This window comes from Panicum virgatum, chromosome 5K (genome assembly GCF_016808335.1).
Source record: "Panicum virgatum strain AP13 chromosome 5K, P.virgatum_v5, whole genome shotgun sequence".
NCBI lineage: Eukaryota > Viridiplantae > Streptophyta > Magnoliopsida > Poales > Poaceae > Panicum > Panicum virgatum.
The window spans coordinates 7,945,983-7,971,486 of NC_053140.1; the positions used below are offsets into that span (position 1 = coordinate 7,945,983).

Sequence of the window (25,504 nt, forward strand, 5' to 3'; positions counted from 1 at the left end):
GTTGAGGACGACCTGCGGTACGGTACTTTGCACTATATATAAGTTTCTTAAAAAAATATTTCAAAACTAGTAGATTTAAGGAGAATTTGTGCGGCTTTGTCTCTAGGAACATCATTATTATATCACTTTAAATTCGTAATTTTGTCTATGGGGCACAATTGGTATTGGAGGGACAAAAGGCTATTGCACCCTAGCTACATTTACAGAATTTCTGTGAAAAATCTGATAATAAAGATGCACACAAGAGGAATAATAATACACGCATGGAGAAGCAAAAAAAAAAAAGTCTGAACCTGGGAGCGTAATGGTCCTTTCTCCCCTCCTATAATGTCCTATATAGACAACAGCCACAGAGTTTGTAGTGCCTCATTACATCCGAAACCAAACATAATTGTTACAATGTCCTACACTCCTAGAGACAAAGCACACCCTTTTGGAGTCGTACGAACAAATTTCCATAGATCTATTGAGAAGACAATGGGATGATCATAAACACTTACATTTTGCAGGCAGTGCTAGAGATCCAGAAAGCATAACCAGGAATAACATGGTCATCAGAGTATTGTCCCATGTTAGATTTTTGCTGGTGAATATCAGTAGTATGGTGTGGGCACTGAGCAGTCGCTTTTGCAACGAGGGGAACCAGGTCTCGCCTCCATATATATGCAGTGCTAGCTATAGTAGAACGTACAGCCCACAGTAATTAATTGACTAATAAAAGTTATATATGTTAATTACCTTGAATGGCCCCGACTAATTGCTTTTTATTGATGAGATATTTCGATACGGTAGCTACAATCACTGATTTACAAACCTGTGGCCGCCTATCCGCCATGCCTGCCATGTCCGTGGCTCCGTGCCACCTTGCGCTGCTTGTGTTCCGGTTCCGGCACCCTCTAGCGGCCTGGGACTCTGGATGCTGCTGGCGTGGCGCCTGCCGGCAGTTTTCATCCTACTAGTACCACCACCGACATCCAGGACAAGCTTAGGCTGCCCCAACTGGCCAGGATACCCGTGAGGCGATTTATACTCTTTAATTTTTCTCTTGATCATTGCGTCTGCCTTCCGTTTGTGTGTCGCCGTCTGATACCGATTTGCTCTCTAAATCTCCTCCGAATTCGCTGTGCAGCTGAGACGGTAAGACGTTTTCTCGGCCTGTAATTGTTCTTGTACGGCATATAATAATCAACTGCTAAGGTTAAAAGTTCAGTTCAGGTGGTGGCTTCATATGTTTCAGAAGGGTTCAGAGAAGGGAGCAGCTGAACAGTACGTACGCGACGCGCCTACAGTGATTTCAACCTGGTACTAGCTGCCATGGCAAACTTGAAGAGCAAAGTACGAGTGCTATGTGCTATGCGGTCTTTCCCCACCCGGCCAAGTTTTTTTTTTTTGAGTGCTATGTGGTATCAGGCACTCCTCCGGGTTCAGACTTCAGACAATCTCGGGTTACTCCGGATGAGGATGACGTCACCTCGCCCGCTCGTCAACCGTCATCCCTGTCAGTTCAGGACTCAGGAGATGAGCTCAAGCCTTGGAGAGTCGCTGCCTTCTCCGGCCGGTGCATTGCCCATAGACGCCAAGCAGAAACAGACCCGGAGAAACCGCAATACTTCTCGAACATCACGGCGATAACATTATAGAACAATACTCGTAGTAGTAACCAATAAACACTTTGCCTTGACACTCAAATTTTCCATGCTAATAATAACATCTATGAGGGCGCAAAACAAGCTCCCGGTGTTGGCACACGGACACGCGTCCGGACACGCTCGCTCGAGTTGCTCACTCGTGCTGGTGCAGCGCCTGCAGCTTCGCGTCGAGCACCTCGGAGCAGATCCTGCCCATGGTCTGGTAGAAGGAGGCGAGGTCCGAGAGCTGGCCCACCGCCATCTCCGCCATGAGCGCCCGCGCCGCCGCCTCCCGCCCCTCGTTCAGCTTCAGGCTGTTGAGGTACCCCGACGCGTTCCGCACCGTCGCGCCCATCTGCTTCAGCCGCTTCTCCTGCTGCACGCTCAGCGCCGCCGTGTTCGACTGCACGCACGCACAAAAGTTAGCCGCTCCATCCATCGGGCTTGGCTTCATTCGCGAATGCGAACAATGCGCTTGATGGGTGGCTTGTTAATTACCTCGAGGAACTCGGCGCCGGCGTCGAGGTCGCGCTGCTCCGCCGGCTTCGTGTGGGCGCGGCCGCCGCCGGAGAGGTACATGTCCTTGGCGAGCGAGAAGCTCCGGAAGATGACCTTGCGCCGCCTCTCCATCTCCTTGTTCAGCTTCGGCGACGCGGGGAGGGCGGCGGCGGCCGCCTGCTTCTCCTGGTAGGAGACCACGGCGCGGACGAATTCCTGGTAGGCCCTGGCGCACCCGGGGTAGTCGAACTCGTCGGAGCCCGGCCGGCGCATGCGCTCCGGGTGGAACTGGAGGCCCATGATGAACTTGCCCTCGCCGGGGTTGTACGCGTCCGGGTCGTAGAACCCCTCCACCAGGCCGTCCGGCGCCAGCGCCATCGGCACGAACCGCTGCGCCAGCCGCCGCACGCCCTGGTGGTGGTAGCTGTTCACCATCAGCTGCTGCGCCGGCGCGCCGCCGCTGTCGTTGGCGAGGTCGCCCGCGAACCACTCGTGCAGCGGCGTGCCCGGCAGGACGCGCACCGGGTGGCGGTGCCCGTCGTAGTCGTCGTAGTTGATGTGTTGGACGGCGGCGGCCGCGGGGCCGAGCTCGTGCTCGACGTCCTGGTACAGCGAGCCGCCGCAGGCGACGTTGAGCACCTGCGAACCGCGGCAGATGCCGAGGTAGGGGATGTTGCGCTCGAGGCAGCGGCGCGCGAGGCGGAGCTCGATCGAGTCCTTCTCGTGGTCGACGGCGGCGTCGCTCGGGTGCAGGCGCCGCACGGCCTCGAGCTGCTCCGGCGAGAGCGCGCCAGCGCCGGCGTCGGCGGCGGACTCGTAGAGCGCCGGGTCGATGTCCTCGCCCTCGCAGAGGAGCACGCCGTGGATGGGCTCGAACGAGTCCAGCAGCGTGTGCACGCCGGCCACGCGCGGCACGATCACCGGCACCGCGCCGTAGCCCACGATGAGGTCCAGGTGGTACTCACCTGGGGACGCGAGCGCCATGCAGGGCGTCAGCCACCACCGCCCAGATTAAGCAAATCCATGGGCTCTACCAACAAACCAATCAGAGAAACTCACCGACGAAGTCGACGAACTTGTTCTTGCGGACGGTGCGGCGGGAGACGATGAGCACGCGGGGAAGCACGCGGGAGAGGTCGGGGGAGGGCGACATGGCCGATCGTGTGCGTGGCTAGCTAGCCTGCTACTACCCTTTGTGGAGGGAGGGAGAGTTCTTTGGTTTCTTGGATTCGATGAGACGAAGAGGAAGAAGGGTGGAGGTGTTATTTATAGCTGGCGATCGAGAGTGTTTAGCTGGCCGGGATCGATCTTATCACGAAATCGATTCTGAGCCGGACGTTTCTTAATCCATGGCGACGTGCGCAATCCAACTCCGTCTAGGCGCCGCGTTACAGGCGGAGGGGGTCTCAGCTTGCTCTGTCCAAGGTCAAAGGGGGCGAGTGCAATATTGCTAGCTACACCCAAAAATAAGTCTCCGCATGCATGGTGTCCAAATCATGGTTGGATTGGATGCCAATCCGGCAGAGGCGTACTGTATATGGTAATGGATATATAGTCATATATATCGGCCTTATCTATATATGTGTATACATGTATAGTACTATTTAATTGCTACTACCTTCACAATCTTTTGTCTAACCAGGAAAGTTAAGGATGTACTTTAATCATTTCATGCCAGTCTGTTCATCGCCAAGAATCGCCATTAATTCATTGTCAATCTTAATATTACTAATTGGAGGCTTTTTTTGAAGCCTCCAAATGAAGCCATCTAGGATCCTAGGTGGACAGTCTAAAAAATAGAGAAATTCTATAAATTCTCACAAAAATCAGAAACATCCGACCATCAATTCGGCAACTCTAATCATAATAGCCATTGGATCTGTTATCTTTTTAAATAAATTATCCACCTTTGCCATTATAAAAATAGACTAAAGTAACCCCCTAAACATGTATCTAAATTACCCACCTCCGTCATTATAAAAAACAATCTAAAGTAACCCTCTAATCTTCATGTAAATTACCCACTTATGCCATTATAAAATAATATCAGATAATTTCCTAAATTTTCATATATATTATCCAATGATAACATAATAAAAAGTTAAAATGAACCCCAAATTTGAATCAAAATTATGTTATTATAATAAAATCTTAAAGCGCATCAATATAACATTCTAAATTACTATTCCTATCATTATTAATATATTATTTATGTTATTATTTATATAAACATACTAACCATAATGTATTTTTCACCATATATTCATGTATAAAAGAAGAGATAAGAATATCAATTTTCATGTTGTTCACATAGCTCAAACAAAGTGTTCAATTAAACACATATCAAACATATATGGAGGTGTGACGCGAGTAAAGAATTATTAGTAACTAAACCTATCATATTTATTACAATTACATAATGATAAATATATATCTTTGTAGTACTGGATTAGAATATTTAATTGGTTTAAAAAGTGTGAGATAGATAATTATTAGATATCTCTAACTAGCCCGTGCGGGAGCACGGGTTGATAGACTAGTCTTACTATTACTAATTGGAGGCTCCTTTTGAAGCCTCCAGGTGAAGCCACCTAGGATCCTAGGTGGACAATCTGAAAAAATAGAGAAATTCTACAAATTCTCATAAAAATCAGAAACATCCGGCCATCAATTCGGCAACTCTAATCATAATAGCCATTGGATCTATTATCTTTTTTAATAAATTATTCACCTTTGGCATTATGAAAATAGACTAAAGTAACCCCCTAAACATGTATCTAAATTACCCACCTTTGCCATTATGAAAAATAATCTAAAGTAACCCCCTAATCTTTATGTAAATTACCCACTTATGCCATTATAAAGTAACCCCCTAAACATGTATCCAATGATAACATAATAAAAAGTTAAAATGACCCTCAAATCTGAATCAAAATTATGTTATTATAATAAAATCTTAAAGCGCATCAATATAAAATTCTATATTACTATTCCTATCATTATTAATATATTATTTATGTTATTATTTATATAAACATACTAACTATAATATGTTTGTCACCATATATTCATGTGTAAGAGAAGAGATAAGAATACCAATTTTTATGTTGTTCACATAGCTCAAACAAAGTGTTCAATTAAACACATATAAAACATATATGGAAGTGTGATGCGAAGTGAGAAAAATTGTTAGTCACTAAATCTATCACATTTATTACAATTACATAATGATAAATATGTATCTTTGCAGTATTAGATTAGAACATTTAATTGGTTAAAGAGAGTGATATCTCTAACTAGCCCGTGCAGGAGCACGGGTTGATAGACTAGTGTTACTAATTGACGTAATAGATGGTAAACCTTGATATGGTAGCAATTTTTTTAGGGCGATATGGTAGCAAATTAACAAGTTGCAAATCCTTTACTTCCACTATACTATTGTAACTCGCTCCTAACTTCATCAATTACGCCGTATATGCCAAAGAAACCTCCACTATACTATAGGTTTGCGAGAATAGAAACTTGTGGAGATTTAAAATCTACTAGCAAGCATGCATAGGTTTAGAGCACTGTGCTTTGTAGTACTACTTTGGCACCACATGAAACAGATAAAATAGGTAAGAAAAGGATACGATTTGCTAGTGCAACTCGTGAATGCAAAACATAGGGAAAAGGTGAGGCTCGGAAGAGGTTGATTGATTTACAAGTTCCAAAAGGAAAATTCCGACAAGCCCCCCCCCCCCCCCCCCCCCCCCCATTTTATCGGAACACACAAATGGTCGTCGATGCATCAAAACATTCTAAAACGAAATACACGGGGGCAATCCCCCATTGCAAACATAACACCCACTTAAATAATTTGTTAGTAGATGGCACAAACACATTAGCATAGCAGAGCTAGGCAGCGTGTGGATGGGGCTGCTCTATCAGCTGCACACACTAGTCCAGTTCACAAATCTTATCGGCAAATTAAAAATATTTCAATACCATGGCGCTGATGACGATGGTGTTTTGTTTTAAATTCCTGTGTGCATAGCCATACCGAGCAAGATATATAGTGGAGGTTGGAGGGTCAAAGGACAAGAAGCATATGCTAGGGAAGAAGCATGTGCTAACTTGCTTCCACTTGATTTGACCAATTATCCATGTTCTTTATTAATTTTCTTTTTTACACTTAAGATATGTAAACTAGCTCATCAGCACACCGGTAATTAATACTGGAAAATATATAAGCTCGTGCCAGAGGAGAAGCATGATCTATCTTGCTTCCACTTGACAAATTTTGCCAAACTATTTTTGTTTTTAAGTGAAATTTGACAAATTAAACCGACCTGTGGGTACTTAAGATCTTTAAGATGGGAATTGAACTCACTATAGCCTACTAGCTAGCTAGTCAATGGAAATGCAAATGACATTTACCAAACGCTAAGTAAGAAGCATGCGCTTCATACTCGCACTTGATTTTGACAAATTATATATATATATATATATATATATATATATATATATATATATATATATATATATATATATATATATATATATATATATATATATATATATATATATATATATCCTTGTCGTTTAAGTAAAATTTGACAAACTTCACTCGAGACCGTGATAGGGACCAGACTCACCAGCAGCACACGCACTAGTCAGTGGAGGGTCAAATAAAGGACAATGATGATTAAGCGTGGTTTGCAAGAAGCATGTGCTGCTTGCTCTTAACAGTGAAATGTTAATTAGCCTCGTTGTTTTAGTGAATTTTGACGGTGATAGCTGGGAGTGGTTGGGGACGCTTGCAGATGGGGACTCGAGGCTACGCAGTTGGCGCCGACGTGTGTGCCCGCTGGATGATGGGTGGTTATCCAGGGGAGCTGAGGCTCGATACAGCCAGTGACTTGCTGCTGATGTGTCCAAGCGCGCGTGCGTCAACGCACGCTTGTTAGCCGCCCATCGATATCTCGTCTTGCCCTGGCCCTTAATCGCCTTGGTAATTACCAACGTGGCAACGTCGGCATCTTGCTCGAGCTCGACACCCATGCTCGGGGCCGGTGGCCTTGACCGAGCTTGCATTGAGATCGAGGCGCATGTGTTCCCATGCCGAGCGGCCCTGGCCGGGTCTGGGAGAAGCCGAGAAGCCAGAGTAGTGCCAGGTTCCAGGTGCCCGAGCCGCGTGCATGGCCGACGCATGGACGGAGAGGAGCTGGCCGCTGGGGGATCGGAGCCACGGGCACCGGCCTGTGTCTGGCTGCTGTTGACTTGTTCGCGCGCGCGGCGAGAGGCCGGCCGGGCCAAGTGCGGTGTTTGGCGACGGTTCCGACAGGGTTCGCAGGTCGATCACCAGGGCCAGCCCATGCCCAGCAGGGTCCCTCCAACTCCAAGAAAGCGGGGGACGGACTCGGGCACTCGGCTAGTTAGGCTGACTACAGCGGAGGGAGAAAGAGCAAATTTATTCCCTCCTCGTTTCCCACGTCCTCTCTGTCTACAGTGCCAAACAATACATCTACAGTGCCAAACAGTATATTTGCTCCTTCATTTTCTCCTTCCACTGTGGACGGTTTTAGGGCTGCACTCTGCACGTAGCGCTGGCTTTGTCGGGGAGGAGGTGGTATCTGGCCTGCATCTGCACTGCAGGTTGGTTCTAGTCTGCAGCATCGGCCGCCCGGTTGCCATCTAGGGGAGGGTCTTCAGACGGGGATCCCCAAAAACGTCTTCTTCTAGTCTATTCCTAGCAGAATTGCACACGCGCATGATGATGTGTGTTGTTCCAGGGGGCGGCTGTCTGCATTGTGCAGCCGCGGCTCCGGCTGCCCGAGAGGCCGAAAGGCCATTTGCAGCGGCAGGGCGCGCGGCGCGTCGTCGGTCGGTCGTCACCGGTGACGCCATTGCTCACCAAATGGAGAGCCTGCACCTACTGCGCCTGTAACTGTCATGCATCTACGCGATGGCACGGGCCGCACGTGCACTCACGAGACGGCTCGACCTCGACGCCTCGCCGCGCATACCCGTCACTCCGCTCAGCGCTCACCTCAGCACCAAGGCACAAGTCGGGGGGTTTTTTTTTTAACGAACGCACTCGACGAGTGTGTTTTTATTGACATAGCACAAAAATAAAAGACTATGGTCCTGAGAGGCCATAGACAGGAAATAAAAAGAAAAGAAAATAACAAACTCGTCCGGTTGGATTGGGACGTCAACACGGGTTACCGCTCAACTATACTCACTGGCCGATTGGATTGGGACATCAACACGGCCAAACTCTATTCACAACGATGACAGAGGAGAAAAGGCACAACCGCAACTTCCACCCACAATCGCACTCTTGCGGTTATCGAAACATCTGAAGTGTTCCAGCGTTGATAAAGGAGCAGAAGGCACCACACCAGGAGGCCACTGCCGTGCAGGACCCAACGCCGCAGTGTTGCTGCACCCAAACCGACCGCCCGACGGCATGAATAACACCATGTCCGGAGCAACCCAACGCTCGGGGGCCTCACCACTTCCGCCATTGGACGCCTCTCTCGCATGCGCGGGGACCTCCAACCCGCCACTCAGCACGCCTCTCTCGTGTACGGGGACCTCCAACCCACCACACAACACCACGTTCCGTACTCGTTTCAGGGATTGCCGTTGAGGCAGCAAGAAGAGGTGCCCCGACCCCCCTGAACCAAGCCGCCAGACCACCGCAGTGGTTCGAAATCCTCACGTTGCTTTCCTCCTCGCACGAAGACGCCGCCCTCGAGCCAGAAGACCGAAGATGTCGCCCGCGTCGTCTTCCGACGTTGTACCGCACCGGAAGGGTTCAGCCGTGCTGAACACCCCACCGCGATCCGCTGCAGGTCAAGTCGTCACTGATTGTCGTTGCCGCTAGAGCCGTCCTTCAAACGCTGTCCCGCACCGCACTGGAGACTACCACGCAGCTCCAGGCGCCGCGGAATGCTGCAAGCAGGCGAGCAACAGCCGAGTGATGACTCCCGGCCACCAACAGAAGAGCAGGCGTCTTGGCGTGAGGTAGCCAACCCCCTTCTCCGCACGCCCTCCGACAGATTTGTCACCACCGGCCGAAGCAAATCGCGAGCAGCAGGCCGGCCAAATCGCCGAACGGTGTCTCTAGAGACGACGCCTCCAAGGAGGTCACGACACCCACAGGCGCCGCCGTCGCTCGTCCAGGAGCTGGACCAGGTTTTCACCCAGAGACCTCGTGCAGGAGAGTTGCAACTCCAAAATGACGCCCTCAATAGGGAGAGCGACGCCCGGAGGCACCGCCACCATTTCACCAGAATGAATCTGGCGAGAGCTTTCGTCTGGAGTGCCGGCACCCCACTGCACGCGTTCATCGCCTCAAGCCGGCACCATCACTGCGGCCGCACCAACCGAGGGACGCCACTGTCGCAGCTCCACGAAGCCCACTGCTGAAGCTCCATCTCCCTCTGCCGTCCTCGCGACCCGGCAATGTGCCGGCGCCACACCGCACCACCGCACCTCCTCCCAGCACGCCGCACCACCGCACCTCCTCCCGGCCAGGCAGAAACCGCCAACACGCGCGACGCGGCCTCGGCCCACGCCGCATCTCCTCTTCGCGCCGCTGCTCCACTGCCACGCGTGCCGGCCACAGCGCACTTTCCGGCGAGGCCGCCGTGCCCGCGTGCACCGCCGCCGTTGCCACCGTTGCCCCGGAGCCGTCCAACAGTAGAGCGGGCGATGCCCATGCCAGGGCCTCCGGGGAAGGGTGATGCGGAGCCTCGGCGCCGCCCTCCTCGCCGCAACGGCCCATGCCCGCAGCAGCCACCGCCGCACCTTGCCAGCTGCACTGGCCCTACGTGCGCGCGCTCGGCCGCCGGTCGCACCTCCGAGCCTCGCCGCGGAGCCGAGCACCCACTGCGCCCGACCAGATTCAGCCAAGGGGGTGACGGATCCGGCCAAGGGGCCACCGGATCCGGTCGTAGCAGTGCTGGAGCCGGTCCGCGCCGTCTTCATCGAGTTACGCGCCCGCGCCGCCGAAGCTCGAACCCCGGCCAAGATGGCCCTGCCGCCGCCTTCCTCGAGGCTGCCGGACTTCCGGCGAACCTCTCTGGCAGCAGCAGGGGAGGGATGGAGAGGGGGCCGGTCCTCTGGCGGCGCGCTGCGAGGAGCCGCCCGAGTCGCCTGTGGGGAGGCGACGCGGGGGCCGAAAACTAGTGGCCCACAAGTCGGGGTCGCTAGCTGCCTACACGTTTCCTCACTTTCTTTGAACATGGAAAGGACTAGTCGCGTTTATCATCATCATGTAATTAAACACTGCACTGCCTGATTGTGTTTCCCATTTTCTCTACATCGATCTCACATTTTTCTCATTTTCTCTACATCTAACGTTTTTCTGATTCACTTTCACCTGAAAGTTTCACGGATACGAAAAGCATTGGAACAACAGCGACTGGATGAACACTTTGCGATCCTGGTCTGTCTCGCTGAATCTAACTACCTTCCCACTTGAGAACAAAAATTAAGACAAGCACATATATGTTCTTGGTTTCATTGTACAGGACTGTCCATGGTGTGACTGAACAGTCAACAGTTGGTCGATCTCCAGCTCTCCACCGCACCAATCACCACCTCCTGCTCGGCGCGCGCTGGGCGGCGAAGAACCGGTGGTCCGGGTGGTCCGCGCGGAGGAGCCTGGTCCTGGAGCAGGTGGTCGTAGACCCAGAGCGGGAAGAAGAGGTCGCCGCCCGACTTCTCGGCGGCGTAGGCCTTGACGTTGCTCCTCCCGGCGACCATCTCCAGCAGCAGCATCCCGTAGCTGTACACGTCGGACTTGGTGGAGATCACCCCGAACCCCCGGGAGAAGACCTCCGGCACGATGAACCCGATGGTGCCCCGCGCGTCCGCCATCGACAGGATGCTCTCCTGCGGGCTGCACAGCTTCGCCATCCCGAAGTCGGCGATCTTGGGGCGCAGGCCCGCGCCCAGGAGCAGTGGAGCACGTTCTGGGGCTTGATGTCGAAGTGGATGATCCGCGTGCTGCAGCCCTCGTGCAGGTACTCGAGCCCGCGTGCGATGCCGGCGGCGACCTCGTGCAGCGCCTCCCACCCCAGCGCCGCCGCCGCGCCGGGGTCGTCGCCGGAGTAGATGTACCTGTCCAGCGAGCCGTTGGGCATGTACTCGTAGACCAGCGCGCGCCTGGAGCCCTCGAGGCAGAACCCGAGGAGGGTGACGATGTTGACGTGCGACGTCCGGCCGATGCTGACTACCTCGTTCAGGAACTCCTCGCCGTTGGGTCTCGAGTGGTGCAGGACCTTGACGGCGACCTCGCGCGGGCGGTCATTGCCGCCGGAGGCGTTGAGGACGCCGCGGAACACGGCGCCGTACCCGCCCTCGCCGAGCTTGTGCTTGAAGGACTCGGTTATCTTCTTGAGCTCCGAGTACCGGTACCTCTTGGGCGCGAGATCGCCGTACTTTTGCAGGAGTTTCTCGACGTTTGCAGTGTCGCTACTGCTGCGTCTGTCCGTGATGCTGGGTAATAAACTGAAGCTGCGGATTCGTCGACGGAACTTGAGGATGATGATGAGGAATGCCAACAGCAAGCCGAATGTGATCGACAAGGATACTGAAAATTGAACACGAGGTGGTACACGCATTAGCGATCTCACATTTTTCTCATTTTCTCTACATCTAACGTTTTTCTGATTCACTTTCGTCTGAAAGTTTCACGGATACAAAAAGCATTGGAACAACAGCGACTGGATGAGCATTTGCGATCTCGGTCTGTCTCGCTGAATCTAACTACCTTCAGACTCGAGAACAAAAATTAAGACAAGCACATACTATATGTTCTTGGTTTCATTGTACAGGACTAGGGATGAAAGTGGTAATCTGAACTGTTAGAACAAATTTAATATTTTAAAATAGATATGTACAAAATTGGATGGTGATCATTTCTTATATTATCAAGCACATTATTACAAATAAGAATAAAATTTTGCATAAATTATTTTATGCATTATTTGCTCCCTACAACAAAAAAAAAGTGAAAAAAATACCGAATTTGTTTCCGAATCCATACCGAATTTTATATCTATCATTTGAGAAAATATAGGATGAATTTGAGGTTTACCTTTTATGAATCTTTACAAGCTCAATGCTCAAAACAAAAATACAAATTTGTATACAAGATTCTATATCCTATTTATTCGCAATCAAAGAAAAACGACCAAAAAACTGATTACCGAATAATTACCGTTTCCGACCGTTTTCAGACTCGAGAACAAAAATTAAGACAAGCACATACTATATGTTCTTGGTTTCATTGTACAGGACTGTCCATGGTGTGACTGAACAGTCAACAGTTGGTCGATCTCCAGCTCTCCACCGCACCAATCACCACCTCCTGCTCGGCGCGCGCCGGGCGGCGAAGAACCGGTGGTCCGGGTGGTCCGCGCGGAGGAGCCTGGTCCAGGCGTCGGCGGCCTGCGCGAGGGACGCCGCCAGCTGCCGGTCGCGCCACCCCGGCGTCCACGCCGCGCCCTTGAGCTTGTACGACGCCATCGCGAACGTCGGGAGCCACATCGCCGCTACGGGGGCCGTCGGTCTGGGGCCCTGCTTGCCGGCGCCTGAAAACGACGGACAAAACAAGGGCAACCAGATGATTCTCTTATCGATCGATCGGTGGTGCCGTGTCGTCAGTGCTGAAGCTGAAAGGGTCGCGTGCGCACCTGCGAACTGCGTGGAGAGGGAGTGGTAGGTGAGGAAGCAGGCGTCCAGGTCGCGCTGTGTTGGTCCCGCCGGGATCCCGTAGATCGGGTACCTGAAATCCCGTAGATCGCCGTCAACAAATCGGTTTTCTGAGCAACCATTCATACCCAGAACAAGAAAGATACGCGATGCGCATCTCAGGATGCAGAGCGTGCCACCGTACCATGCAACGGAGATCCAGCTGGCTGGCGAGAGATCGCAGCTCCTGGGCGTCTGCAGCTCTGGAAACCGCTTCGCGAGGCTGCAAATCTGCACCGAGCAAACAAGTGCGCTTCGTCAGACATTCAGACAAGCAAGTCTGAAGTCTGAACCTGATGTATGATGATGATGAGTGATGAGTCTCTGCCGGACATGCCTTGTCAGCCAGCGGCTCGCGCTGGTAGGGAGGCTCGGACTCGAGGAACTCGAAGAGGAGCTGCTCGTGGCAGCTTCTTCCGGACTCGCCTTCGTCGCTGGAAGCTTCGCTGCCGCTGGAGCTCTCGCTGGTTTCCTGCGCCGAGGACGTGTTCGCGCTGGAGCTTGTCTCAAGCTCCACGTCGCTGTCGCTCTCCTCTGCACCCATCCTGCGTTGGACACATCAGTTTCAGCAACAATTGATCAGCAGGGTTAGTTGGCTCCCGTGACTCGGTGACCACAGAAAGAAAAAAAGAACAGCATCCTTGTTCCCTGGCATACGGTTGTACCTACGTATCATGATGTAGTAATACTATAGCCCATAGGTGACTAGGTGTCGCATGTTTTGCTACAGAAGAGCATCCATATGTGCCAAGAAGTTTCCTGAGTATGCTGACACATTCAGAATACGGAACCTCGACGTTTGAGCAGCCCAAATTGATTCTGATGACATCTCTGCTTTACTACTAAAATGAGGATTCACGACAAAGTTATGGTAAATTAGCCAACACGTACTCTTTGCTCACAATATCTAGGTCAATGTTCAGAAATCACTATTTTACTCGGAAGATGAGCCTTCAAGATTGGCTTGTCTTTTTGTTCCCTTTTCTTGAAACATCGGTCACTTAAGCAAAAAAAAAAAAAAAGAAGAAAAGAACTACTGCAACACTGCATGTTCTTGCTTCCTTTTTGGAGGAACAGCATGTTCACTGAAGCCGCGTGCTGCCAAATGTACTTATACAGCACTTGTCGTGTTGGTCACAAGCTAGTTTTCAGTAATATTAATCTACATTCGCTGAACAGAATGTAAGAACAATGCTACCAATTGCTTCAGCTTGAAGCTAACAAGTGTTCTGAAGAAGCAATTGGTAGTATTGTTTCTTCAGAATACTTGTAATATGCAACAGGTAATGGCGTAATGCGATGTTCATCACGAAGAAACATGGTGACTTCACAAGGATAATCGTGCATTACCTGGAAGGGCCGACGTGCCTCCTGAATCCGCCGTAAAGCTGGATTGCAGATAAGTAGGGGACGTAATACTGAACGACATCGTCGCTGCAACTGTTCAGAACAAGAGGTACAGCGGTGCCGTATGCGCTGCACTCCCTGAATGCGTCCCAGAGGTCTCCCAGAGTGAAGAACGGCAACGAATCATCTGCATCCGATTGACTCCAGCCCTTGATGCCCTCCTATAAAACAAACCAGACTTCAGTTCTGCGCTATAGAACAGTCTGAATGTAATGCAGAACAGAAGCAGGTGAAGAACATCTGAAATGCTACAATAGGGACTGAAACCGAACCACATCTTCTCTGCATTTGAGATGGCCATTCTAACAGGCAACCGAACTCTGAACTTGTAAAGCAGTTTTGTTCAATCTTTGTTCTTGATATTTTAGAAATTGAATGGAACATATGAACACAACCACCGCTAGAAGAACTAAATTTCCCTGTTCACAATACTGTCAGGCAACTAATCGCAAATTTTCCTTCTGTGGTTCTAGCAGTACATCGCTGAATCAAGAACAGCCAAACTACAAAAATGAACAGGTGTGTCTGCCATTACCTTGGAGGAGCAGCTGGGCGTAACCACAGGCGTGGTGGCCTCGAGGAATCTCTCCAGGTTACACCGCCTCGCCGGCGCCTCGCCGCCGGCGAGCCTTCGGGCCCAATTCGCAGCCATCTCCGGTGGTCTCCTCCGCTGTCGTGTGCGAATCGAGCCCTTGGGAGTGGATTCTTCTCCTCCTCCTGGCGACGGTGGGGGGAGGGAGTTACGAGGGTGGTTTCAGATCAGTTGGATTACGAGCTGCAACAGCTAATCCTGGCTATTAATAAGGCCAGTGGCTTCCAAAAGGGACGCGCATGCGCTGGAGGTCACGAGATGGCGACGCGTGTCGGCGCGGTGTACGTGGACGGCGTGGATGGAGTTGGCAGCGCGTGCGGGAGGGATTGGACCGGCCTGAATCAGGGCGGCGGAGCAGGCCATGGGCGGCGTGGACGCGTGGTCCGTGAGTCCTTGGGCTTAATTTACGCGGGAAACCTGATGCCGGGCCCACTGGTCAGCGCTCATCACTTTTGTCAGGATCCTCCTCGATTTCTGATCACAGAATGCATCGGGCAGTTGCACTTCAACTTGAATATGACTCCACTACTCGATAGATTAGCTTGTAAAATGAAAAGGCACATGGGGTGGCTTTCATGTGGCAGAAGAAATTCATGTGGCATTTGCCAATATGGTAGTGCATGATTAGACATTGGATAGATTATCATTGTACTACGAATGATTCGGCGGACTCTCTTGAGGATTTTTGGAGCCTCTCTAATTGAAAAGTATGAGATTTATTGTAGAAAAAAAATCGCAGGTTCTGGGCTGTTTGGGCCCAATGATTTTGATTTGGAAAGCCTTCAGCTCCTTGGTCCTGTGTCCTCCTGAACCCATCATCACTCTTGCATTAACGGACCTACTAATGTTGATTACACTAAAGCCCCGTTTTGATGTATGCATTGAAGCCTGGAATTCGGAATTGGCATTGGATACACTCAATGCCAGCTGTTTGGATGGTTTCGGAATTGGAATTGGAAATTGAACCCAATGCCAAGCGGTATTCTGGGTACCACTCCACCACCTCCCGCAATTCGGACCTCTTGGCCTCCGTATTGCGCTGCATTGAGCGACCCGGCCTCTTGCTCCCTCCGCGCTGCTCCTCTCCCCTGAGCTCCTGTGCCAGGCCGCCGGCGCCCCTCCCCGGCAGGCCGCGGGCACCACCCCCGCAACACGGTCGCCTCCCACTCCGGCATCCCAGGTCTGCACCGCCCCTCCCCTGCCTCCCTCCATCGGCGAGCCGCGCGGCTCCTCCATCTTCCTCCCCGGCGGCTCTTCGACACGCTGGTGCGGGAGGAGATGAAGGCTGCAGGGCGAACGAGGAGCCGCGCCGCCCCTCCCCAACCTCCCTCCGTGGCAAGCCTCGCGCCATCCGCCGTCGTGCCGCGACGCCCTTCCCTGCATCCATCCTCTCCTTCCCCACGGTCGCAACCTCCTCCACTTCCTCGCCGACGTGGCCTCCTCCTCGGCTCCTCCACTTCCTCACCGCCGCAAACTCCTCTTCCTCGTGGCCGGCGGATCTCCTCCTCTTCGTCGCGGCCGGCGGCCCTCCCTTCCTCACGGTTGGCGTCCCCTCCTCTTCTTCCTCGCGGCCGCCGGCCCTCCCCTTCCTCGCGGCCTCCTCGTCTTCCTCCTCCGCTTCGCCTCTCTGTCCGCCCCTACGCCCCTGCGCTCCTCCGCCGCGAGCTCCGACACCCCTGCGCCCCTCCGCCGCCCCTGCACCCCTTCGCTTTCCCGAGCTCTGCCACCGAGAAGGGAATGGCACGGACTAGCGCGACGATGGCGGCAGCCTGGAGGCCCGGACCAGCGGGGCCTGCTCCGGCGAGGTGACGGCGGGGCGAGGGCAGCAGGGTGAGCTCCTCCCAATTTCTTGATATGCTCATCCAAACATGAATTGGCATTTGCCACTTAATTGGATTCCGTCCGCCAATTCCATCTACATCCAAACAGCAGATTTGATATCATAACCCATTTCTAATACTACTCTATTTTGGTATTGGTATCCAATTTAATTCCAGCTGCTCAATATCTACATCCAAACAGAGAGTAAGAGTATCTAGCCTAACTACAATCATTGAACTGCACATTACATTGCTGTTACATCATTGTCCATCCTCGTATTTATCCCTGTACCCAAACTGTACGAAACAATGTGCGACCAACCTATCTTTGCTTCTTGCTATGTCTTGTATCCCTAACAAGCCCTTCAATTCTGCTACAGTGCTACTCCAATCCTTTGTTACTCTGTGCTCTCCGGTGTACGAACTCTTGAGCTTCTGAAAAAATCGGTATAATCCCGTCAGTGATCACACAGAACAAGCAATCGGCATTGCTCAAAGTAGAGTCTGCGGCAAACAAACGCACCGTAGGGTGAAATCCGAGGTAGAAGACGGGTAGCTCGACGGGTGCGACGGCGACGGGGAGTTGGACGGCGAAACGTGGTACGGCCGCGGCGGCATCGCCAGCTCGTGGATGCTCCTCTCCAGCATCTCCAGCACCCTGCTCATCGACGGCCTGCTCGCCGGCACCGTCTGGATGCACCAGAGCCCGATCAGCGCCATCTTCCTCGCGACCTCCTCACCGCGGTCCTGGAGCACGCCGCCGTCCTGGAGCAGGTGGTCGTAGACCCAGAGCGGGAAGAAGAGGTCGCCGCCCGACTTCTCGGCGGCGTAGGCCTTGACGTTGCTCCTCCCGGCGACCATCTCCAGCAGCAGCATCCCGTAGCTGTACACGTCGGACTTGGTGGAGATCACCCCGAACCCCCGCGAGAAGACCTCCGGCGCGATGAACCCGATGGTGCCCCGCGCGTCCGCCATCGACAGGATGCTCTCCTGCGGGCTGCACAGCTTCGCCATCCCGAAGTCGGCGATCTTGGGGCGCAGGCCCGCGCCCAGGAGCACGTTCTGGGGCTTGATGTCGAAGTGGATGATCCGCGTGCTGCAGCCCTCGTGCAGGTACTCGAGCCCGCGCGCGATGCCGGCGGCGACCTCGTGCAGCGCCTCCCACCCCAGCGCCGCCGCCGCGCCGGGGTCGTCGCCGGAGTAGATGTACCTGTCCAGCGAGCCGTTGGGCATGTACTCGTAGACCAGCGCGCGCCTGGAGCCCTCGAGGCAGAACCCGAGGAGGGTGACGATGTTGACGTGCGACGTCCGGCCGATGCTGACTACCTCGTTCAGGAACTCCTCGCCGTTGGGTCTCGAGTGGTGCAGGACCTTGACGGCGACCTCGCGCGGGCGGTCATTGCCGCCGGAGGCGTTGAGGACGCCGCGGAACACGGCGCCGTACCCGCCCTCGCCGAGCTTGTGCTTGAAGGACTCGGTTATCTTCTTGAGCTCCGAGTACCGGTACCTCTTGGGCGCGAGATCGCCGTACTTTTGCAGGAGTTTCTCGACGTTTGCAGTGTCGCTACTGCTGCGTCTGTCCGTGATGCTGGGTAATAAACTGAAGCTGCGGATTCGTCGACGGAACTTGAGGATGATGAGGAGGAATGCCAACAGCAGGCCGAATGTGATCGACAAGGATACTGAAAATTGAACACGAGGTGGTACACGCATTAGCGAGTTCGTAAGTTTCTTCTTGAACTGATCGTGACGTGTATCTGAAAGACTGAAACACGCAGAACATATGCATTGTGCACTTCGATTTGCATACCTATCAGAATGACCTTCTTGCTGGACTTCTTTGCATCTGCAAGGACAGAAGTCATTTGATTTTAGTTTCAGTCAATGAACATTATCATCAGTCAAGCAAATGGCCGAAGCGTTTCTCTGACTAATTACTGAAGAATCCAAGCACTACCTGACAAATTATAAAGACTAGTTACACACGAACACGATGATGATACAGTTGGTGTACTCCGCATACAATGAGATGAGCAAACTTGCGTCATTGTTGATTTCGTGATAGACGGTACGACTAATATCCATCTAGACTCCTAATACCCAACCAAGCAACTGATCGAAGCATTTCTTTGACTAATTACTGAAGAATCCAGGCGTTACCTGACAGAGACTAGCTATTTTTTTGAAAGAAAGAAAGAGACCAGCTATTGATTTCGTTTCGCAACTACTACTGCACGGTTGGTGCAGTGCGACTAGAACGCTTCTGGACTCCTAATCTTCAACTCTAAAATAGCAACACAAGAAGGCAAACGCGGGTCTGGCTTGCAGGGACGACGACGTACGCGTAGATGAGCAAGAAACTACGAGTAGTTCAGAGGCCACGTACGACGACTGCCGCGTGCCTCGTCCAATCCACACGATGAACGCACGCTGAAAACGGCCACCAAATCCAACCAAGAAAAGCCGTCTCCGGGGACACGTAGTTAGTTGGATCTTTGCTCGATCTCACCCGTTCTGCTTTGGAAAAAGTCAAGGATAAGAAGGTGAGGATCCACATTTCGCCGCCGGTTCTTTGCTTGCGGCTTTAATTCGCGGCTGCACCGTCGACGTCGTCGGCGACGGCGAGAGGAGGACCACTGCACGGCCGATGCTTCCGGCGGCTGGTGGCTCAGATTAGGTTTTCGTGAGTCCAATGAACCTCTTTGGAATCCATTCTGAATTGGGATAGACGTGTAGAACTAGGATTTTTTTTTTCCGTAGAACTAGCTAGGCGACGCAATGAGATCACACGTGGGAACGGTTGACCTTTAGGCAGGAAGTAGTAGTAAACAGGTCAATGGTATTGCCTATTGGTACTCGTTTTAATTAGAGGAGAACTACTAATGGTAGTCATCTGAGTTACCTTGTCCTAAAAGCTAAGGTAAAAAGTACGAGTACAGACGTAAACACCGAAAGTGACCCAACATTATATTATTGGAGTTTCTCTCCAGTTGGTAATTAAAGTCACAAGCTAAAGTTAACGCCACTTTGTTAGCATGAAAGCGAATACAAAAAAATTCGGAATGTATTCAGAACGAGCAAGCTAGATGCCTATAACATTTCAAGTTTCAGATCGCGTTAATACCGTTAATCTGAAGAAGAACGAAGAAGCATAAAGTTAAGTTCAGTAACACAGGAGCATTATATACATACCGCATCTTGCCGGACGTGAGGACCCGTCGGAGCAGAGGCAGGCGAACGCGCCGGCGTCGGCGTCGAACCCGCACCGCCCGCCGCTGGCATTGCACGTCGCGCAGTCCCCGGCCGGCGCCCGCCACTCCAGCAGGTACCCGCCTCTGAGCAGCTCGGGGTAGCCGGCGGCGGTCGCCCCGGGGGAGCCCAGCACCGGCACGACCGAGTAGTCGCAGCCCCCGGCGACCGCCCTCGCAGCCGAGGTGTTGTACCTCGCGTCGAGCCGCACCAGCGCCTGCGTGCCCGGGCACGTCGCGTTCACGAACCCGGGCGGCGGCGCGCCGCCGGCGGTGCAGTTGGAGGTGAAGAGGAAGACGAGCTGCGCGTTGGCGGCGCTGGCCGTGAACGGCGCGAGGCTGAGGCTGGCGGAGACGTCGATGCGCGGCACGGGGCAGCCGGCGGCGTCGGTCTGGACGTTGTCGTTGGCGACCACGAGGGTGCGGTCGCCGTAGGAGACGCGGAGGATCATGTAGGCGCCGCGGAAGGAGCGCGCCAGCGAGGCCCGCCCGCCGCGGCAGTCGACCTGGAACGCCGCCGGGCCGCACGGCGCCGGCGAGGCGGCGGCGGAGGAGCCCGCGGGCTGGTCGGGGAGCCAGAACGGGTACGCGATGGTCAGGTTGCCGCACGCCCTCGGCGCGCAGCTCGTCACGGCTGCCGCCGCCGTCGCCGCGTGCAGCAGTACTGTTACTAGGAGTAATGTTATGGCGGAGAGGAGCGGCGCCGGCCGGGCGTGCGCGGTGGCCATGGCGGCGATCTGGGAGCAGCGCTGATGGTTGGGGGCCGTGGCGATCGACGAGGAGGAAGGTGCGTCTACTTTATTTGTACTACGAGAACAGATGCTGCTGGTTTGACCTGTTTGAGGTTTGGGGTTGAAAACAATTTTCGTATTAGCTCATCTGATCTGATCGTCTCACCTTTTTCCGGTGGAAGTGTGAACCTGATTTGGCTTTGCCGTCGGATTATTGGCAAGGTGCCTAGATGCTGCCGCTGCGCATGCTGCGAGTGCGACCGGTGCAGAAAGCGCACGCCGACGTCATGCTCGCGTCAGGCGTCAGCGGCTTGGTAGGTGAGCGCGCACTGAACCTTCTTCTTGGCTCTGGACTCCATGACTCCGTCTCCGTGAGCAGTTCAAGAAGAAGAGAGAAAAAAATTCAACGCCAGTTGCGATTGGACCGTTGAAAGCCCATTTTAACACAATTAGTTGAGGAGGGAGATCAATTTAATGTTAAATATTTTCCTTAAGCATGGTTAATATTTTCCTTAAATATGTTTAACATTTTTGATCAAACGTTGAAATTAGAAAGATAAAATATCAAAACTGTAAACACCAAATGTTGAAAAGCTATATTCAAAATTTTGAATTATTTCGCTCGCTCGGTCCACGGCGGCCCGGTGGAGCGGGCGGGGCGGCGCAGGCCGGTGGCAGCACGCGGCTTCGTGGACAGCGTGGACGGCATCGGGGGCTGGGGGTGGTGGGCGGGCAGAGCCGGGTCTGACTAGGAGTAACTCGCGTTACTGCCATCCAACCCGTCGCAGAGTGGGATTGTCCGTCCTGTTTTTTGTTGGGCCGATTTTCTTTTTTTGTGGGCCATGGGCCACCTGCTTCCTGCCAGCCCGACGTACCTTCTGCTTTCTCTTGCTGCACAAGAACAACGGAAAAACTCCAACTTCGTCGTGAAGGTGAGGACTAGCACATCTTCTCTGAGAAGTAGCATGAGGGGGAGGCAGTCGAACGTCAGTGAGGCAAGGGGTCAACTCTGCAGTTGTTGCAGGCCCAGTGAGCACTGAGCGGACGTAGATGAGAGGGTAGCGTTGAGATTTATTTATTTGAAGTGGAACCCACCTTAAGACAGACGCAGATTCAACGACATTGCCACGGTGACATTTCTATGACATTGAGTTCACTTACGTTTGCGATCCACATCGACATTAAGTCACTGATGAGTGAGACCCACGTCGACATTAAGTCGTTGACGTGTCGAACCCGCATGGGCCCAAAAGACGTGGATCCCACACGTCAATGACTCAATGTCACGGGAATGTCATTGGATCTCTGTTGGGTATTTTAACAATGCGAATAAATCCGCAAGCCAACGGATACCGTTGTAGCTTTCACCCGTGAGTATTCAAGAATATCGTATCCACAGGAAACGTGTGTGCCCTAACTTCTTACTAAGTCGGTCCAATGACACACCAAGATAAGTGGCGGGGATAGAGAGGATTCCTGAGGTAGCACTAAGGATGAGTTAAGGTCGATCTCTCGGGCTAGATACTCGCTTTGGGCACCGGCTTACCCCTGAAATCATCAGGAGACTCCGGCCAACGGCTCTACGCTATATCCGAACGTGGAGGGTTACTAAGGACCAACAGGGCTGTCACCACCTGTGGACTACCTCAGAGACCGTGGGATATAAGCCAAACGAAGGTAACCCTTAGCCTAGACACCACGTCTATGCTACTGATTACTACCGTAGTCTAATTACGTTTGGTACCCCGTAGCAAACTACGGTACTCTGTATAAAACAAAGTGACAAACCCGCGAGTAAGAGAACTGATCTCACTCAAAGATAAGTACTATGCAAGAACAGAAAATCACAAATACTAACTTACTTTACTCTGAAAGAAGCCAGTATCTATAGAGGTACAAGCTTGAAGAAGAACACCGACAGGCCGGCGCTTCCCCGAACTACTCCTCACTCTCCTCCTTTATTCTAAACACTAACGAACTAGCGCGTCGCCTTTGCAATGTGGCACTACTCTACTCCCTTGGATGGTGTATGTTATGAGGGGTAAGGGAGGTCCCCTTTTATAGCTTGAGGAGGTCGGTTCCCGCCGTATGCATATATGGAAAGAATCAAGGTTGAGTAGGCGCTACTCCTCCCCAAGACGCACCTGGACGGGTGCCCGTCTGGGTTCGGGCGACCCTATGGGTCGGCCGGCCCCAGATGGCACCCCCTAGGCCCTCCTTCCTATGGGTGGCTGACAGGTGGGTCTTGGTCTTATCCCATGGGTGCATGTGCCTTGGCGCGCCCGTTTCCTATGGTTTGTGGGCCTTTCTTGTAAGTGTAACGTGGGACTGGATTATTTGTGCATTTCTTCTGCGTTCACTTGTGTTTTCCTTTGTATTTCAACTGAGGGTGCCTGCATACCATGATTCACCAAAACTCGTGGAACTTTATTAGAATAAGCCCTACAACTAAGTTCGGTGAATAAATGTTATAAAAAGCTGCAGGAGTTGACGACTGATTTTAGGACTTAAGGGCCGTCAACAATCTCAATCCCATATACAGAACGGACTCGACCTTATCCTGTAGTGGGGCCCACCCCTAAGGGCGGTTCGGCCTCAAACACCACTGATGATATTACTGTTTGGCAACATATACTCTAGAATGGCCACCCTATACCCCGAAATACAAGTGGTCTCGAGTCACCGGCATGTGGCCTCTCCTCCGCCCGGGCTCATGGGCGGAGCCAGGGGGCCTTTCCCCCCTGCTCCCGTAGCACCACTAGTATGCTACCTTATTTTGTTATCTCTAAGAGATAATTAGTAGACAATTGTATGATGTAATTCATGTTGATTTACTTATTATCAATGCTCTATTTGAGTTACCCCCCCAACTTATATCCAAATCCTGGCTATGTCCTGCTGGGGCTGCTCCGTATTTGAGTATCTCGAATCAATATCTCCATGACTAGACATGATGATGAATATCCATGGATTGGACAATGACTGAGGTTGAGCTATTCGGCTTGGCAACCGAACTCTCAACCCCACGTTACCTTATGATAAGGACTCCACTTGGCAAGCTCCATACCACCACACCTCTCTTAGTACGTTTCCAGATGTCATTTGCAACCTTCGTTAGATCAGCTATCACTGTTGTGATCCTTGTGCCCAGTGGCAGATTCAGGAATGGATTAAGGGGGCTGATTTTCTTCTTCCTCCTTTGTTTGTGGGGGTCTAGGGGGGGCTGGAGCCCCCACTATACCCACCGCTAGCTCCGCCCCTGCTTGTGCCGCTTTACTTGCATGCTAGGGTGATGGGTCCATCGGGATAGCAAGCGGCGGGTCGTGCACTCGTACATAGGGGTGGTAAAGGGCTTCCAAATTTGACCTAGATAATATAAGGGTCAGGCTCTAAAAGAATTGGGTAATATTATACAATTTTGAGCTAAAAATTTGAAGGGCCAAGTTGGGCTATGAAGTGACCACTAAGGTTATGGCCCATTACCACCTCTACTCGTGTATGGGGCATGATCCCCAATCTCCTGGGCAAGGTCGTGATGTCAGTCGACCTCATGACAGCCTGCATCACCATATTATGTTGTTTTTCAAATTGGGGGCTCAATCTGTCGCTCACTGTCGAGGCAATCCTGACCTTCCTCTGTAAGGTACTCCAGCTATAACCCTCAAACTATTTGTATTTCTACAAATTTTACGGATTTATATTGATATTCAGTCATTTTCACAGGAGACGAAGGGTGCTGCCTGGAGCGAGTAGTATATCTATATATATACATACTATAAAAGTTGAAACATTCTAATCCAATTGTCATTAATATTGGCCCACATATAAGACTGGATGCTTGACAGAACCTGGTGGATCGAAAAAATGGGGTAAAAAAAAGATAATTCTACCAAAAATTGCTGTTTTTTCTTACTGCGTCGTCGGACATAGCTACCTGTGTGCCCACCCGACCCTGTCTCCCTATCTCTTCATGATATCTGCCGCCGCTCCCTCTCTCGCGCGCAGATCGCGTCCCCTCTGTGCCGTCGGCCCCTCTCTATCTGGGTTGCCCAGACCCGGCTGCACATCCACCGAGGGCCACCGTAAAGAGGCGCCCGTTAGGTGCACCTCCAATCTTTTTAGTTCAAAAGTTTGTACTACTTCTTTAAAAAGTTGTATAAAATTTTAAACTAAAGAGAGTTGAGTTGAAGGTGCACTTAGGGGTACCAATTTGCACCCCTAGTCCGACCGACTCCATCTCCATGAGCAGTTTCTGCTTGTTACATTGATGGGTCTGACCATGTTTGGTGGGCTCAATATGGACGGGCTTTGAAAGCCCGTAAGTGCCCAGTTCGGTTTCTGCCCTAACGACGAGATTTTTTTATTTTTAAATTTTTTAATTTCATTTTTTATAAAAATATATTTTCGTTCTCGAAATTTACAGAAATATACCCCGGCCGCCCTGCTGCCGGGCGGCCAGCACCTGGTCGCCCCGCTGCAGGGCGGCAGGGGCTTTTCTGCAAAAATTTTCCGCGAATATTTGCGTGGCGGCCCCTGGAGGACCGGTCGCCCGGCAGAGGGGCGGCCGGCTGTAGCAGCACCGTCCAAATTAAACCGGCTTAAATGCACTAACCATCATCTTAATGCTTAATCAAGTTACTGTGCACTTAAAACGGTGTAACCTGACAGGCTGTCGTGTAAAATCCCGATTAAACTACTGTACTCCAGGATCACAATTGCACTTAGACCCGTACGAAGACGAGCACAGGTGTTACCAGCAAACAGAAATCTTCAAATTAATTTACAACACAGGTTTTACATAAAAGATTTAAATACAAACAACAGAGTT

General features: G+C 51.9%; 3 protein-coding genes and 1 pseudogene across 4 annotated transcripts; all 4 read right to left on the bottom strand.

Annotated features, from left to right (window-relative positions):
• Positions 1-1,588: 1,588 nt before the first annotated feature.
• On the bottom strand, positions 1,589-3,376 carry LOC120706055 (putative glutamine amidotransferase GAT1_2.1). Its single transcript, XM_039990626.1, has 3 exons — positions 3,186-3,376; positions 2,127-3,091; positions 1,589-2,031 (listed from the first exon to the last, which is right to left on the bottom strand). Exons 1-3 carry the CDS (start codon positions 3,277-3,279, stop codon positions 1,783-1,785), a joined length of 1,308 nt encoding a protein of 435 aa, XP_039846560.1. The 5' UTR covers positions 3,280-3,376; the 3' UTR covers positions 1,589-1,782.
• Positions 3,377-10,492: 7,116 nt separating this feature from the next.
• On the bottom strand, positions 10,493-11,957 carry LOC120706060 (annotated as a pseudogene).
• Positions 11,958-12,279: 322 nt separating this feature from the next.
• LOC120706058 lies at positions 12,280-15,034 on the bottom strand. 2 transcript variants are annotated; one of them, XM_039990631.1, is made up of 6 exons: positions 14,821-15,034; positions 14,229-14,446; positions 13,216-13,423; positions 13,024-13,109; positions 12,821-12,912; positions 12,280-12,718 (listed from the first exon to the last, which is right to left on the bottom strand). In XM_039990631.1, exons 1-6 carry the CDS (start codon positions 14,935-14,937, stop codon positions 12,486-12,488), a joined length of 954 nt encoding a protein of 317 aa, XP_039846565.1. In that variant the 5' UTR covers positions 14,938-15,034; the 3' UTR covers positions 12,280-12,485. The 2 variants fall into 2 exon arrangements, with proteins under 2 accessions (XP_039846565.1, XP_039846564.1); XM_039990630.1 differs by having other exon boundaries at positions 12,387-12,718; positions 13,024-13,423.
• A 1,759-nt stretch (positions 15,035-16,793) lies between these two features.
• LOC120706056 (LEAF RUST 10 DISEASE-RESISTANCE LOCUS RECEPTOR-LIKE PROTEIN KINASE-like 2.4) lies at positions 16,794-20,957 on the bottom strand. The gene is made up of 4 exons (XM_039990627.1): positions 19,890-20,957; positions 18,508-18,543; positions 17,221-18,379; positions 16,794-17,132 (listed from the first exon to the last, which is right to left on the bottom strand). The coding sequence occupies exons 1-4, from the start codon at positions 20,671-20,673 to the stop codon at positions 17,096-17,098; spliced, it is 2,016 nt and encodes a 671-aa protein (XP_039846561.1). The 5' UTR covers positions 20,674-20,957; the 3' UTR covers positions 16,794-17,095.
• Between the last annotated feature and the right edge of the window lie 4,547 nt (positions 20,958-25,504).

Excerpts from the sequence above, each read along its gene's own strand:
- LOC120706058 (XM_039990630.1), bottom strand. The coding sequence starts at position 14,937 with ATGGCTGCGAATTGGGCCCGAAGGCTCGCCGGCGGCGAGGCGCCGGCG. Across the intron at positions 14,447-14,820 it reads CGCCCAGCTGCTCCTCCAAG|GAGGGCATCAAGGGCTGGAG; the intron begins GTAATGGCAGAC and ends TTTGTTTTATAG. Across the intron at positions 12,719-12,820 it reads CCTCTCCACGCAGTTCGCAG|GCGCCGGCAAGCAGGGCCCC; the intron begins GTGCGCACGCGA and ends CGTCGTTTTCAG.
- LOC120706056 (XM_039990627.1), bottom strand. The coding sequence starts at position 20,673 with ATGGCCACCGCGCACGCCCGGCCGGCGCCGCTCCTCTCCGCCATAACA. Across the intron at positions 18,544-19,889 it reads CTCACGTCCGGCAAGATGCG|ATGCAAAGAAGTCCAGCAAG; the intron begins GTATGTATATAA and ends CTGTCCTTGCAG. Across the intron at positions 18,380-18,507 it reads CAAGAAGGTCATTCTGATAG|TATCCTTGTCGATCACATTC; the intron begins GTATGCAAATCG and ends TTCAATTTTCAG.
- LOC120706055 (XM_039990626.1), bottom strand. The coding sequence starts at position 3,279 with ATGTCGCCCTCCCCCGACCTCTCCCGCGTGCTTCCCCGCGTGCTCATC. Across the intron at positions 3,092-3,185 it reads CAAGTTCGTCGACTTCGTCG|GTGAGTACCACCTGGACCTC; the intron begins GTGAGTTTCTCT and ends TCGCGTCCCCAG. Across the intron at positions 2,032-2,126 it reads CCGGCGCCGAGTTCCTCGAG|TCGAACACGGCGGCGCTGAG; the intron begins GTAATTAACAAG and ends GCGTGCGTGCAG.